A 14,257-nucleotide genomic window follows, 5' to 3' on the forward strand; every position below is an offset into this window, starting at 1 on the left:
AATGGTTATTCTAGAATTATAATGTGTCCTTAACTTTTCGACCTATTTCGAGTGAATACTGTACCATTTCATGTACTGTAAGAACCCTCCAACCTTACAGGTCAACCCACTCCCAGCCCTCATGCTGGTCATCACACACATTACATCTGTGTAAGCGGTCTGTTACACAACACGGTATTAGATTGTTAACAGTCATATGTATACTTTAATGGAGTTCAGAGGAAAAATGTTTCCTATTTACCATAGCTAGTGCTTTTCGTTCCTTCTCCTTTCTTCCTTCTCAACAGGCAAGACAACTTCTCACACTGCACTTAGTACAGGTCTTCTGGCTGTGAATTCGTGGATTTTTTATTACCTGAAAATGTCTTCATCCCATCCTCACCATTTTGCGGAGTACAGGATTCTGGCTGACGGTGTTTTTCTTTCAGTAATGAAGCGATGGCGGTTCATGGTCTTTGGCATCTACAATTATTGAGTAAACAATCATTTGTATCGCTTCCCAGGCTGTAATGTGTTTTATCGTTCCTGCTTTCAAGATTTCCTCTTTCATTCTGATCTTCAGCAACCGGAGTATGATGTTCCTGGGTGTAGTTTTCCTTGTATTTACCTTGTCTGAAGTTCATGCTTCCTGAATGTGTCAATTATGTCTTTCACCAGCCTGGGGAATTCTTGGTCATTAGCTCTTCAAGTATTTTTTTTTGCCCTTTCTCTCTCTCTACTCCTTCTGGGACTCCAATGACATATGTTAAACCTTCTGATATCATTCCAATCTTTTTAGTCTCAAGAACACGTGATTCTTGTTAATGTATTTTCAGGGTCACTGAATCTTCCTGCTGTCTTCAATCTGCTATCCGGTAAATTTTCTATTTCAGATATTGCTGTTTTCAGTTCCAGATTTTCCATTTGGTCCTTGTTACAAGTTTCTATTTCCCTGCTGAGATTTTCTAGCTCGTGAGCATCTTTTCCTTTATCTACGAGCATAGGGATAACTCCTTAAAATCCACATCTAGTTCCAACACCTGGACTGCTCAGGGCTGGGTGGCCTCCATTGCTGGTCTTTCCATTTGAGTATGGGTCAGGTTTCACTGTTTCTTCATATGGTTAGTAATTCTGGACTATGTGCTGGACTTTGTGAATAAATGACGTGGCAACTCTGGATTTTATCGTGTTTCTCTATAGAGTATCGATTTAAAAAAAAATCCTTTTAAAATAGTTTTCTATTTTAAGTACACTCCATGCCCAATGTGGGGCTTAAACTCACGACCCTGGGATCAAGAGTTGCATGCTCTACCGACTGAGCCAGCCAAGGGCCCCTGAGTTGTTTTGTGTTTTTTTTTTAAAGCAGTAATTACTATGGGCTGAACTTCAGACTTGGGCAGTTCACAAACAGACTTTGGGGCTCCCCCTCTATGTTTCTTTCCAGGACTGCCCCCTCGTTTACTGGTTACTGTGGTAGCTATACAACATCAAGCTAGGAAGTAAGACTGTGGTTTTATCGTGTTTTTGGCCTCGTACCTCTGCTTCCACTGGGGCTTGCCCTCAGGTCACAGAGTGTAAAACCCAGTAACATTCTGTTCTTCCAAGTGTCAACTCATTCCCAGTGTCTCTGGTCACTCTGCTGTGCCTGTAGGTCATTACTGCTTGTCTTCTGTCCAGAGTTTATAGCTGTTACTTGAGGGTTAGTACGATGAAAGCTACTCTGCCGTAACCGGAGAAGAATGCAATTACTCTTTACGTTTTTTAGCGTCAAAAAATAGTTATGGGGGCACCTGGGTGGCTCAGTCGGTTAAGTGTCCGACTCTTGATTTCGGCTCAGGTCACGATCTCAGGGTTCACGGGATTGAGCCCTGCATCAGGCTCTGCGCTGATAACACGGAGCCTGCTTGGGAGTCTCTCTCTCTGCCCCTCCCCTGCTTGTGCTCTCTCTCTCTCAAAATAAATAAACATTAAAAAGTTAGTTATGAATTTAACTCTTCTGAAGTTTCAGCCACATTCTGTAGGTTTTGATTTGCATTGTTTTTATTCTCCAAGTATCCAACAATATTTGAAATGATTCCTTAATAAAAGTAGTTGTTTAAAAGAGTGCTTTTTAACTTCCAAGTAGTTAGAGTTTTTTGTTTTTAACACGCATTTTACTAATCACTTTTGGTTGTTGGGTATTTGGTAAGTGTCTGTCTGACAAGGTTATATATCAACTAACTCTAGTGCTTAATAGAACTTACATGTTGGTAAAGTCAAAGAAAGCATTTAGAATAGTTTTCAAATCTTTTTTTTTTGTGCCACGGAAGCTTTTGTTCAAAACACATAAAGTCCTTATTCATTTACAAATAAAACAGATTATGAAATAGGACAGTTCTGATTACACTGGAGAGGGGAGAGGTGGTGCAGTGGGGAGGTGGGGAGCCCAGCTCACCAGATTTTCTTCCGTTTGGGTGCCTGTGGAGGTCCTCCGGGGTGGAAGATGATGAGAGTGGTTCAGAAAGAGGTGAGGACTCGCCCTGCTGTCGCTGGCTTTGAAGACGGGGAGTATGAGCTGTGGGGTGCATGGCCTCTAAAACCTGGGGGCGGCCCTTAGCTTACAGCCAACAAGAAACCAGGGACCTCAGTGTTGCAACCATAAGGAACTGAATTCTGCCAACAGCCCAAGGGAACAGAAAGCGGATTTCCCCGGTCTCCAGAAAGAAACAGGGCCTGCTGACACCTCGACCCATGGTCTGATGACACCTTCCCCAGACTTCTAACATGCAGAACTGAAAAGTAATAAATCCAGGCGTTTTAAGTCGCTAGGTCTGTGGCACTTTGATATGACAGAAAGACAAATAATACAGAGGTATGGATCTCTGCTACTATTTTAACTGCATCGCTATCTTGTCATATTACCATTCCAGAGACATTTACGGTGTCCTTCCAGCTCTACCAGTACTCCTAGAGACTTGTCATCCTCTGGGGGGGCCCGGGTGGCTCAGTTGGTTAAGTGTCCACCTCTCGATTTCGGCTCAGGCCACGATCTCATGGTTCGGGAGTTCGAGCCCCACGTCGGGCTCTGCGATGACTGTGTGGGGCCTGCTTGTGATTCTCTTTCCATCTCTCTCTGCCCCTCCCCCACTCATGTGCACGTGCTCTCTCTCTCTCTCAGAAAGAAATAAACTTTATTTAAAAAAAAAAAGAAATTTGTCATCCTCTGATTTGGGGAAAGGGAAGGAATTTTACAAAAGTTATTCTTCCTGGTATTAATTATCTTTTCCAATCAGGTGCCTACCTCATTCATTTGAAAAAGAGACGATAAATTCCAGGGCCACTGGGTGATCTGTTTTTAAACCTTCCGCGGATGTGAAAAGCAGGTCCCTGACTCGGATCAACAGCTCACCTTCACTTAGCAAACATCTAGCTCTCACAGAGATACTCACTTATTCAAGTCAATTTCATAAGTTTGCATACGAGGCTTATCTCCCGTCTTGTCTGGGTCCCATCGGTAGATGGCAAACTTCTTGATTCGGGGAGCTGTGGCTGCCGCTGTCTGTGCCCCCCGGCAGGCCTGAAATCGAAAAGGTTCACAAGAAGGGGGGGAAAAAGCTATTAAAATGCAAGACAAATCCTACTGTTTAGCTGGTGCTATAAACTACAGCACTGGCTATAAACCCACACGTTACTGTCTTCTTGCAACAGGCATTCAATAGCCATCAAATATTAAGCACCTAGCACGTCACGTACCAGACATGGTGCTGGGGGCTAGTGAAATAGCATTTAACGAAACAGTCTTTGCCCTCACGGAATCTACTTTAAGCAAGAGAGAAATTAAATATTTATGATAAAGTATAAAGAGGGAAGAATACAGAAAAGACTTACATTAGTACAAGAGATCAGGGAAGGCCCCATAAATGATAATGAAGCTGAGACTGGGTGAGTAGGGATTAGAGAGTGTTATAAACTGAGGGAACAACACGTGTAGAGGCCTGGATGGGGGAGAGCACAGCGCATCTGGGAGAAAAGTCGAATATGAGTCAGGGGGGCTTGAGTAAGGTCGGAGGAGTGGGAAATGTGAGGAAGTCAAGATTCTGATGTTACCCTAAGAGCAATGAGAAGCCAGAACGAATTATCAGGTGGATGACATAATCATTTTTATTTTTGAGAATGATATCACTGGCTACAAAGGAAGAATTGTCAGGCAACACGCGGAGAGACCAGTAGAAAGCTACCGCGGTTGTCAAAACGAGATGCCGGTGTTTCTAGATTAGGTGTCTCCATCAGTCTGGGCTGTTGTAACAAGACATCAAAGACTGGGTGGCTTAAACACGACAAATTTCTCACGGTTCTGGAGGCTGGGAAGTCCAAGATCAAGGTCTCAGGCAGACTTGGTGTCTGACGAAGACCCTCTTCTTGGTTGACAGATGGCCACCTCCTTGCTGTCTCATGTGGCGGAGAGACAGATCTCACGTCTTTTCCCCTTTGTGTAAGGGCACTAATCCCATCGTAAGAGCTCTACCCTCATGACCTCATCTAACCCTGATTCCCTCTCATACGTTCCATCTTTAAATAGCATCATAATGGGGATTAGAGTTTCGACGTTTGAACTTGGGGGAACACGAACGCTCAGCTCACAGCACTGCAGCAGGAAAGACGGTGAAGAATACTGTAAAACAGAACCCATGTAGGGAACTAACCAACACCCGAGTCCTGTTCTCCATGATGATTCTATCCCATCTCCTGGACACTTACATCTCTGCCAGCGGGTCTCACACGGTGAGCTCAGCAACTCCAGAGTGCTACCACCTTAGAGGCTGCTATGAGAGGGTCAGGTTAAGAGGGCTGGTCTCTGGTTAATTCCGTCCTTCACCAGAACAGCTTTCCCATAACATATTTACAAAAAGGGTGCTGTTGCTCAAAAGTTTTATATTTAAATTCACACTCATTTTTTTTTTCAAAATTTTTTAATGTTCATTTATTTTTGAGACAGAGAGAGACAGAGCATGGACGAGGGAGGGTCAGAGAGAGAGGGAGACACAGAATCTGAAGCAGGCTCCGGACTCTGAGCTATCAGCACAGAGCCTGACGCGGGGCTCGAACTCATGGACTGTGACATCATGACGTGAGCTGAAGTCGGTCGCTTAACCGACTGAGCCACCCAGGCGCCCCAATTCACACTCATTTTTAAGGCCACAATTTATTATTGCCAGGAACTGTAGTAAATGCTTTATACTAATTACTCCACTGAGTCTTTGTATGAGAAAAATGGGGCTCAGCGACCGAGCGATGGGCCCATGATAACACAGCTGACAAGAGGAGTTATGACTGGAACCCAAGTCTGTCTGACCCCAGAGCCGATGCTCCTGAACACTGTACTAGTCATTTGTGAATATTTGGAGGTTTCTTCTTGGCTCTGTCTCCTTTTTATGTCTCAATGCCTTGAGGGCATGTGTATTAGAGTTCTCCAGAGAAACAGAACCAATAGTGTGTCTATCCATATAAATACATGATACATATGAAAGGTATATATACACATATACATATACATAAAAAGAGATTTTTTATGAGAAATTGGCTCACATGATTATAGAGGATAGAAAGTCCCAAGAGCTGCAGTTAGCAAGCGGAGAGCAAGGAGAGCCAATGATGTAAATCTAGTCAAAGCCTGAAGGTCCATGAACCAGGAGAGCAGATGATGTGGTTCTAGGCCAAAGGCCAGCAGGCTTAAGACCCAAGAAGAGTCGATGTTTCAGTTCGAAAGCAGTCAGGCAGGAAGAATTCCTTCTTATTTGGAGGAAGGGGAGCCTTTTGGTCTATTCATGCCTTCAACTGATTGGATAAGGCCCACCTACATCAGGAAGGTCAATCTGCATTACTGGGTCTATTGATTTAAATGTTAACCTCCTCTAAAAACACCCTCACAGAAACACCCAAAATGTCTGACCAGCTATCTGGCCCCCTGTGGCCCAGCTGACACATAAAACTAATCATTCACAGAATGGAACAGGTTCTATTTTGCATCTTCTAGCATACCTGGTCCAGGCCTTTGTGTATAGCATTTCAATTCGTGGGTAGGAAAAATTGAAGACACACGCAAGAAATTATACTGGAATTTAAAATAAAATTAAATAAAAAAAAAAAAAGAAAAAAGTACAAAGCAAAAATTGAGCATCAGGCAAATGCAAACATGCTGTCCCCATTCCACAGTCCTTGAAGACCTTTCCCTCGAGGTGAACACACAAGGCGGCCACCGCTGGCTCTACCCTGGGAGCAGAGCAGGGATCCTGTCAGTCCAACGGCAGTTAGAAGCTGAGCCCCTGGTCTGTATGCAGAAACACACAGACTATATCCCAGGTCAGCTAACTCTCTTACAAACTGGTAAAAACAGACAAAACTGGGGAGGTTAATGGTGTAATTACAAGAGGTGCGATGGTGTTTCTTACTTGCCAGCAAAAAACGTCCCAAATTAAGTGAGGCTGAAAATATAAACATCAGCTACCAAGAGGAAAAAAGGAAAGATGGGAAGATGAAAGTGAAGGTGAAGAGAAAAGCAGATTTTTCCTTTATCACCAGGCTGGCTAACGTCAGCAATAAAAGGAAAGTCATTTCTACAAAAGAACATCTTCCATTAGGGACTTCCATTTTTTTTTTTTTTTTTCTTCTTTAGCAGGATTCTATTCCATGCTACTGTATTTTACTTATTCTTTTTTTTTTTTTTTAATTTTTTTTTCAACGTTTTTTATTTATTTTTGGGACAGAGAGAGACAGAGCATGAACGGGGGAGGGGCAGAGAGAGAGGGAGACACAGAATCGGAAACAGGCTCCAGGCTCCGAGCCATCAGCCCAGAGCCTGACGCGGGGCTCGAACTCACGGACCGCGAGATCGTGACCTGGCTGAAGTCGGACGCTTAACCGACTGCGCCACCCAGGCGCCCCTATTTTACTTATTCTTAAAAAGCTCTCTGCAGGGCCTGAACTCATGACTCCAAGATTAAGAGTCGCTCCCTTCACCAACTGAGCCAGCCAGGCGTCCCTAGGGACTCCATTTTGTAAAACAGGAACATTTGGCTAACGCCACCTTGTGGCACTTAAGACAAAGTGAAGGAAGTGAAAAGAAAAGATCACTGAAGATACTCCAGCAGGCTTCTGCTTGCTTAGTGCTTCACCTCGTTTTGGTTAGATGATAAAGTCTACTTCATTATGATAAAACTCACCAATTTTAAGTGTACAGTTTGAAGAGTTTTAATAAAGTGGTATAACTGCTACCATAATTATGATGGCACACTTCCACCTAGAAAGTTCTCTAGTGTTCCTTTACAATCAGTGCCCACTCCCTCCCCCTTGCAACTGATCTGCTTTCTATCACTACAGATTTTTTTACAGAATTTCATTTTTTAAAATATTTATTAATTTTTGAGAGAGAAGAACGAGCAGGGGAGGGGCAAAGACAGGGGACAGAAGATCCAAAGTGGGCCCTGCGGTAACAGCAGAGAGTCTGATGTAGGGCTCAAACTCATGATCCACGAGATCCTGACCTGAGCTGAAGTCATACGATTAACCCACTGAGCCACCCAGGCACCCCTGCCCCCTTTTACAGAATTTCATATAAATGCAATCAGACAGTGCATCCTGGGTCTAGCTTTTACCACCTAATATAATGCTTCTGGATTTTCCTCATGCTGTCGCATATATCCAGTCTGTTGCTTTGTTAAAAAATTAAACTTTCCATTCTGAGATATAGAATCACATGCATTTTTAAGAATTAATAATGAGACCCCCTCATACCCTTTACTCAATTTCCCCCAATGAAAACAGTCCCGATCTATAGCACCATCTCAAAACATCAGCACTGATATATCAACGGTCAAGACACAGAGCATTCCCACCCCCGAAAAGACCCCTGGGATTGCTTTATCAAAGCCACTCCCCTCATACCTCCCCCCTTAGTCTCTCACTCCTGTAATTTTGTTATTTCAACAATGTTATATAAATGGAATCATCTAGTATGGAACCTTTTGATTGGTTTTTCTCCATTCAGCAGAATTCTCTTGGATGAATTCCAAGTTGTGTGCACGTCAACAGTAGTTTCTTTTTACTACCGAGTAGTGCTGCATGATATGATGGACCCTAGTTTGTCCAGCCATTCTCCCACTAGAGGACCTCGGGGCTGTTTCCAGTTTTTGGCTATTATGAATGAAATTATAACGAGTACGTGTGAACATATCTCCACTTCTCTGGGATAAATAAATGCCCAGGAAGGTAACTCCTGGATTCCAGGACAGTTGCATATCTCGTTTTTTTTACAAAATAACCAAATTATTTCCCAGAGTGGGTGGCTGCCTTGCCTGTGGTAGGTGGTAGAGAGAGGGAGAAAAATAAAATGCATTTAAAAAAATATCTAACTCCTTAAAAAAGAAACTTTTTTTTTTTTTACGCTAAAATATTGGTAAAGCTTGGACTTTCAAAAAAACTTGGGACTTTGAGGTTGTCAATTACAGCTTCGTGGCCGTGAAGCCTGATTTAAAAGTACTGTCTGAGGGCAACAGGCATCCAGCCGTATCAAGCTTGGTCTCATTCCCACAAAACCTGCCAAAGGTGACCGTGGATTCGTGCAACGGGTCCTCACCTTAACAACTCTTTCTAATACGTATGTCTGCTTCATATCCACTCTACAAAACTACAAAGGTCTAGACTTGATCATGCAGATCTTCCCAAAAGTGATTAGGTTTTTTAGACATCATTTACGAAGTCTTATCTTGTGAACGATGTGAGCAAGAAACCACAAGGGTGCATCACAACAGAGCACCATGAGGAACCCCAAATGTAAGTTTTGGGGTGTCCCAAAACATAACTCATTCTTTAAAAAACACCTAATTTAAGTTTATTTTGAGTTAAAAACATGTTTTACACAACACTTGGAGGGATAATGGGGGGGGGGGCGGCTAACAGGAATGAGGAGAGAAGATGCAAAAAATAAAAATTACCAGAGGTGGTTGTGGTTCTAAACTGAAGGAGTTTGCTTGTCTTGAGCTGCACTAAGAGTTAATCCACAGGATTATGGCAGCTGTGATAAGAACAAATACATTTATGCAATAGAGAAACGTGAACATTTGTTATGTCGGTGTTCTAGTAGAAGTAAAAAAAAATAAATAAAATAATGGCTTTCATTCACTGAGCCCCTACCATGTAAGAAATGTTGTACTAAATTGTCTCTAATCTTTATAACATCTCTACAAAGGGAAGTTTTATTATTCTCATTAAAAAATTAAAATGGGGCGCCTGGGTGGCTCAGTTGGTTAAATGTCCAACTCTTGATTTTGGCTCAGGTCATGATCTCAGGGTTGTGGGATTGAGCCCCACGTCTGGCTCCGTGCTGAGTGTGGAGCCTGTTTGGGATTCTTTCTCTCTCCCTCTGCCCCTCTCCCTGCTCATTCTCTCTCTAAAATAAAAATAAAAAATAGGGGCTCCTGGGTGGCTCAGTTGGTTAAGTGTCCGACTTCGGCTCAGGTCATGATCTCAAGGTGTTGGAGTTTGAGCCCTGTGTTGGGCTCTGTGCCAAAAGCTCAGAGCCTGGAGCCTGTTTCGGATTCTGTGTCTCCCTCTCTCTCTGCTCCCTCCCCGCTCATGCTCTGTCTCTATCTCTCAAAAGTAAATAAACGTAAAAAATAAAAATAAAAATAAAAAATAAAATAAAAATCATAGACCAAAAGAGCCAGGATTCAAACACAGGTTTCTTTGTTTTTGTTTTTAATCTCCAAAGCCCGACCTTTTACCCATTATACATGTGGCGAAAATGCAAATCCAATACTGAAGAGCACAAAGATAATTCCTTTCCTCAAACAAATCCAAGGGACACTGAATTCATACAATTAGTAAGATCTTGCGCAGTAGCTGGCCCAGACACACTCATTTATTTGTTCGATAAATAATTACAGAGTGGCTAATATGTTCCAAGGGCTGTTCTAGGCCCTGGGGATCAGGGCAAAACACACACACACTCTGATCCTTATGGAGCTTATGGTGACTGGAGACACACACAAATAAGATCTATAGTAATGTCAGGGGGTGATAAGTACAATGCAGAGGGTGGCCAGGGAACTCTTCACTGAAAAGGTGACAGCTAAGCAAAGACCTGAAAGGTGAGTAAGTAAGCCATACCCAACTCAGGGGAAGAGCAAATTGGGCAGAGGGGACACTGAGCCCAAATCTTGAGGTGAAAATGTGTTTGAGGAGCAACAAGGCAGTCAGTGTAGTTGAGAATGGAGTGAGCTACAGGGGCAGGAATGGGGGAGGAGATCGGGAAGTTAATGGGACAGCCAGATCACATAGGATCCTGTAAGGTTCTTTTTTTTTTTTTTTTTTTTAAACATTTATTTATTTTTGAGAGACAGAGAGAGGCAGAGCATGAGCAGGGGAGGGGCAGAGAGAGAGGGAGACACAGAATCTGGAAGCAGGTTCCAGGCTCCGAGCTGTCAGCACCGAGCCCGATGCAGGGCTCGAACCCATGAATCACGAGATCATAACCTGAGCTGAAGCTGGAAGCTTAACGGGCCAAACCACCCAGGCGCCCCCCCCCCCCCCCCCCGCCCCGCTTTTTTTAAAGTAATCTCTGTGCTGGAACTCATGACCCGGAGATCAACAGTCTCATGCTCTACCGACTGAGCCAGCCAGGTACCCCCTAGCAAATTTCTTTAAATGCACTCAATGAGTTGTATATTTGAGATTCCAACTTTGGAGAATATTCTATCTCTCTCTTTTTAAATTAAGTACACTCTATGCCCAACATGGGCCTTGAACTCATGACCTCAAGATCAAGAGTCACGTGCAGTACTGAATGAGCCAGCCAGGTGCCCCGACCTTGTAATGGTTTTTGCTTTTACCGTAAGATGAGAAAATACTGGTTTTGAGCAGAGGAGTGACAGAGTCAGATTTAAGCTTTGAAAGGATTATTTTGGTTTGTGTTGAGAATCAAAGATGAAAGTGAGAAAACCACACAAGAATTACAGTATACGGTAATTAGCTAAGGGATGTTGGCAGCTTGAACCAGGCTGGTGGCTGTGGATGGTAAGAAGCGGTAAGTTTTGTTTTGTTTTTGCCTTTTTTTTTAGAAGTGGTAAGTTTCTGAATACATTTTAAGAAGGAACTGATAGGATTTCCACGCAGACTGGATGTGACAGCGGGGCAAAGAGCAAGGATGACTGCACTTTTTGGCCCAAGCCCCATGGAAGATGGAGGTGCCATCACCTGAGAAGGAAGGACAGAGTGGGGCTGTGTGTGGTGAGGGGTAGGTACTAGGAGCTGGGTTTTGGGCCAACAAAGTTTGTGATGTATTATCAGATATCCAGGTGGATATTAAAAAAAAAATTTTTTTTTAAATGTTTATTTATTTTGAGACAGAGAGAGAGCAATAGGGGTGGGGCAGAGAGAGAGAGAGAGAGCAAGAGAGAGAATCCCAAGCAGGGTCCATGCTGGCAGCACAGAGCCCTCTTTTTTTTTTTTTTAATTTTTTTTTTAACGTTTATTTATTTTTGAGACAGAGAGAGACAGAGCATGAACGGGGGAGGGTCAGAGAGAGGGAGACACAGAATCCGAAACAGGCTCCAGGCTCTGAGCCGTCAGCCCAGAGCCCGACGCGGGGCTCGAACTCACGGACCGCGAGATCGTGACCTGAGCCGAAGTCGGACGCCCAACCGACTGAGCCACCCAGGCGCCCCACGGAGCCGTCTTTTCTATAGGGGTAGGGAGTATTAATATCTACCTTATAAACTGGAGGGTCAACCTTCTAGCATAGCCCAGAAAATAATTTCTGCTTTTCAATGTTGGCAATATCATCAGTTTCTGATTGGCAGATGGGCATCCTAAGACCTGCCAGTGCTCAGAACAATGAGATACACAAATGAAAGCGGGCAGTACTTGCCCTAACGGAATTCACGATCTAGATGAAGAAATAAGGCAATACAATTGCAGGTAATACATTACAGCTAAACACTTACAGGCAGAACTATGGTTCAGTGCAGACTAATGCATGAAAGGAATTCAGAAGAGCCATATTCTACTGTGTCTTCGAGTCCGCGGAACCTCAACATCGCTCAGATAATACACCAAGCTCATTTCGGGACTCTTATGAGGTGACTTTCGTGGGTATGAATGCACATTCCTACGAGGGGGAGTGGACAGGAGGCAGCTCTCTATTTCTCTAGCCTCAGGAGGCCCTGCAACGGCCTCACCTGGAATTATGAAACTGACCTATGAAACCAACCTTCTGCTCAACTCATTCATGGAAGAGGGACCTGAGCGTTGGAACTCGCTCTCACTGGTGGGGCTCTCACAACTTGACTGCTTGCTCAGCAACTATGAAAGGACCTGGTAAACAAGGTCGTTACTACTCATTAATGCTCAGCGGATACAAACTTCCAGCTCTGATAGGCAGTCCTCCTTCCCTATCTCCCCTTTTTAGAAAGACTATAAAATGACTCATTCAAGTTCATATACAGCACATTGGAAAGAACTAGCATTTGAAGGCAGGCCGTATGCACTGTGTTATGCAGCCAGGGCTGTATTTAAAATGAGAGAGATTCTCATGTCAGTGCAAGAATATTTCTGGTTCACCTGTGCCCAGATCTGGGCTAAGAGTTTTTCCCATATTATGTAACAAACAGACAAACAAGCTGGATTTTGGTCTTAGATCTACCACTTTGCAGCTGTGATATTTTGAGCAAGTAAAAAAATTTTCTCTGGGGCCTCAGTTTTGAAACTTCTAAAAAGGAGGTAAGAACTACTATTCGCCCACGTTGCAGGGGTTGTTGAGGAGCTGAGAGGAGGAGACAGACTTCAAAGGGATTTGTAGGGGCACCCGGGGGGCTTGGTGGGTTAAGTGTTCAACTTCGGCTCAGGTCATGATCTCACGCTCTGTGAGTTCGAGCCCCGCGTCAGGCTCTGTGCTGACAGCTCGGAGCCTGGAGCCTGCTTCAGAATCTGTGGTTCCCTCTCTCTCTGCCCCTGCCCCGCTCATGCTCCATCTTTCTGTCTCTCAAAAATAAATAAACGTAAAAAAAAAAAAAAAAAAAAAAAAGGATTTGTAAATTCTTAGTTCCTTATGTGTGCAATGCCAATTTCCCTTCCCCTTCCAAATAAATCTTCCATTTGGAATGGAGATAATTGTGTAGAGTCCTAATGCAAGGGGTGTGGGGAAACTTATCACCGCAAACTGAGTAGTAAATAAGGGCAGCACCAGGCTCAGTTCCTATGGGATCCATGCCAAAACTCTGCGCTTGGTACGGTCGTAAGCCCTTTACAGACAGGGACACTGAGTCAGTGTCATCCGACGCTGCTTTAAGGCACCTTTCCCGCAGCCCCCCACCCCCACCGGGAAGGGCCCAGATCCTTCGGGGATCTGATTTGTCTCCATTTTCCCTTTCCTCTGCCCTTTATCAATTCCGGTCCAGTCTCTGTTTACTGAGCCCCCAACCCTGCACCCTGGAGGAGAGACCTCGATTCCCAGCTCCCATTCCTCCCACTCCCGCAGGCCTGTGTCTTCCACAGAGGCTAGTTTGAGGACAGAGAACGGGCTTAGAGCCCAAACGTTTGGATTCGAATTCGGCTACAACAGTCACTCGCTTGCCACATGACCTTGGGCACCTCAAGACCCCCCCCCCCCCCCGAATACTTTCCCCTTAACTTAAAAAAAAAAATCGTCTCCGCCCTGATAAACTCCCGGGCTGCGGCGAGGCGCAGAAGGATAACGGACTGGGATGCTCCAGGACCAAACCCGCGCGCGACACAGCGGGAGCGGGTCCTTCCACTCCCTGTGGCCTTGTCCTGTGCTCCCTCGCCCTCCTCCACGGCCCCCTCAGCGCCAGGCTGCCTCCATGACTCTCATGCCTGCCCTCTTCCCCCGCAGCTCACCTGCAGGCAGGCTCCGCCAAGGGCCGTGGCCGGGAACCGGCGCCTCAAGGAGACTCCGACCGCCGCCGCCGCCGCCATCTTGGCTCCTGACGTCAAGCCCCACCCCTTAACCCTGAGGTCGCTCTCCGCCGTCGTCCCGCCGAGCACCGCGGCGCCCAGCCGGCATCCACCGAGGCCCCGCTAGCCGGGCAGGAGCCGCCGAGTGGGAGGCGGTTCCAGTTTCCCCGGTGGGAGGAGGGAAGGCGGAGAAAGCCAACGCGAGCGTGCGCAGTTGCGGTGTGCCCGGCGCATGCTAATGGGCCTCCCGCCTTCCTAAGGTGACCTTCCCAGAAGGGAGCGGAGTCGGAGACCGGGAGTGTTGGGACGGCTGGGGCTGAGAGGACGGCGG

At 45.1% G+C, this 14,257-nt stretch overlaps 1 protein-coding gene across 1 annotated transcript in view; it reads right to left on the minus strand.

Moving 5' to 3' along the window:
- SDHB (succinate dehydrogenase complex iron sulfur subunit B) overlaps positions 1 to 13,979 on the minus strand; it is a 30,868-nt gene extending 16,889 nt beyond the window's left edge. Inside the window, exons 1-2 of the mRNA XM_042951432.1 lie at positions 13,870 to 13,979; positions 3,408 to 3,535 (exon numbers count right to left, since the gene is read on the minus strand). Coding sequence (XP_042807366.1) covers positions 3,408 to 3,535; positions 13,870 to 13,947 — 206 coding nt within the window. The 5' untranslated portion in view covers positions 13,948 to 13,979. The remainder of the gene's footprint in view (positions 1 to 3,407; positions 3,536 to 13,869) is intronic.
- Between the last annotated feature and the right edge of the window lie 278 nt (positions 13,980 to 14,257).

The sequence above is a fragment of the Panthera leo genome, chromosome C1, assembly GCF_018350215.1.
Source record: "Panthera leo isolate Ple1 chromosome C1, P.leo_Ple1_pat1.1, whole genome shotgun sequence".
Lineage (NCBI taxonomy): Eukaryota > Metazoa > Chordata > Mammalia > Carnivora > Felidae > Panthera > Panthera leo.